We start from the raw sequence: 2,124 nt of genomic DNA, 5'->3' as shown, positions 1-2,124 counted from the left end.
CACATCAGGTCTTGTACCACTTTATTGTTACCTGCTATACAAGCCTCCCTTGGGAATTCATTAGGGATGCTGCACTAAAAACACACCTGACACTAAATCAAAGCAGTGAAAACTTAGTACATGCCATCCTTTCACCCAGGCCAAAGACAAACACTCTACCATTCCCACTTCTACTTACAGCACATGCCACACAGCCAATCACAGCCACACTCTGACCAGGTCCCCTTGCTCCCCAGGCCAGTATTTTTGTGGATACTAGGTAAAGCAGTTCAATTTAGGTTTAGGAGAACTGGAAAGATGGCATCCATAGGGGATACATTTCAAATTAGGGTGCCTGTGGTCTGTGGAATACAGCAGCTGTTGGGCTGGAAGGAGTGCGCCTGCGGATGGAGATGGTATGTCCCATTATGTGAGTTGGCTTCTCAGTCCCTTGCCTTTGTGATTTAAGGCTGTTGCCCATTCAATGAACTCAGCATCAGCTGCTTCACAAACAGTTCAGCCTCCTTGGAGAGTACTTCCTATCCCACAAAACTGCAGTCAGGAACCTGGGAAAGTTCTCCCCCAAGCTGTGCAGCATGCAAGCAGTTACAAAGAGTGATACCTGACACAAGGTAAACTCATCAGATGGCTGACTGAGGCCATTCTGTCTATTACATACAATCATCTTAAGGGCAGGGTAACATGTGACAGAAAAAGTAGCTGTCTGTGAAGACTGTGTGTCCAATAGCCAACTACTGTGCAAATGCTTGGTATAAGTAAATAAACCTTAATTTAAAAAAAATGCTGCACCAGATCTATTCAAGGTTCATCGTTAAAAGATGTGAGTGGACACAAAAGCAGACTGCTAGAAAAAAGTGTTAGGCAGAAAGATACAAAAAATTTTCACTTGTAATGTGGAAAAATAAACTAACAAGTTGCATAGAAAAATTCAAAAGATGGAAAACCTACTCTAACATAACATTTCAAACGGAAAGACACAAGCTCACAAAACTCAAGTTGTGGCCCATTTTACATCCATCTCAAAATGTAACCATATCCGCTACCTCTACAAGATCTGTGTCTTATATAAGGGCAATGGCAGATGTTGGTAATATACCTCCCAGTTAATAGTATAATCACTGGAAACCCCAAAGAATTATTCCAGTTCTATTCTATATTTGAAGATAGACTGGAACTCCCCCCATGAGCACCTGGTTTATCTTCATCAGGCAGGTGCGTTACCATAGCAACAAGGAGCCCTAGTCACATACCAGGAACCGCATGGCATTCAGTGATGTACATGCATAAAATAGTGAGGCAGTCCCAAGGGATAAGCAATCCTTTCCTTGATAACTCACCTGCTGGACAGCAGCCAGGCTGTGGAGTTGGGCAGTGTTAAGCTGCTGCTGGAGCATAAACTGGTGGAAGTACTGGGCTGCATTGGGTTGTCTCTGCAGGGCCTGAAGGGCCTGGAGAAAGGAAAAACTTTCAAAAAGAGACCCCCACTTCCATAAAGTGTGTCCACAGGGTGCAGTCCAAGACACTAAAGGATCTAAAGAACTGCCACAAGACCATCCAAAGCCTGAATGGTGTGAGTCCACAAGCCACTGGATTAAGTCTATAAGGAGGACACAGGACATCAGATGGGACAGTATAGCCAGCGATGGGATACTAGACCCAACTGATCGTAGGTGTACTCCAGTGCAGCAGGAAGTGCAGTAACCAGACTTAAAGAATTCAGGAAGATGTAAGTTTCAGTGCTACAAGAGAAGGACAAATGCCCTTAATGAAACCCAGTTGCGTATTATGCAGAGGAGCTGGGATACCGAGCTGCATGACTCCATTGTCTGGCTCTAGGACATCAGGACAAAAGTTTAGTTTTGTCCAAGAATACAATCCAATAGACTAAGAGGCTGGATCCTGGACAAAGTGAACCAACAGCTCCTTCAGTGAGACAGGGAACAGAATATCAGACTATACAGCTAAGGTCTGGTCAGGCTGGACACCTCCCATCTTCCTAGACTTGAAAGTATGCCAAGCCCATGACCAGAATCCCAGTGACATTTGAAGAAACAGAGGGAAGCAGTAGGGTACTTCCCTTTGCAAGGTCTTCTCCCCACCCCGCTCTCCCTTTCCTCCTCCCCA

The 2,124-nt window shown here is 44.9% G+C and overlaps 1 protein-coding gene across 2 annotated transcripts in view; it reads right to left on the bottom strand.

The window, feature by feature from the left end:
- The window catches only part of PHC1 (polyhomeotic homolog 1), a 19,881-nt gene that overhangs the window by 17,395 nt on the left and 362 nt on the right, over positions 1-2,124 (bottom strand). For both annotated transcript variants that reach the window (XM_019516069.1, XM_019516070.1), the window contains exon 2: positions 1,338-1,448. In XM_019516069.1, the coding sequence (XP_019371614.1) occupies positions 1,338-1,448 (111 nt within the window). The remainder of the gene's footprint in view (positions 1-1,337; positions 1,449-2,124) is intronic.

Source organism: Gavialis gangeticus, unplaced genomic scaffold (genome assembly GCF_001723915.1).
Source record: "Gavialis gangeticus isolate Ggan-Ray unplaced genomic scaffold, GavGan_comp1, whole genome shotgun sequence".
NCBI lineage: Eukaryota > Metazoa > Chordata > Crocodylia > Gavialidae > Gavialis > Gavialis gangeticus.
Note: the sequence above shows the minus strand (reverse complement) of the source record. Positions and strands in the feature narration are given on the sequence as shown.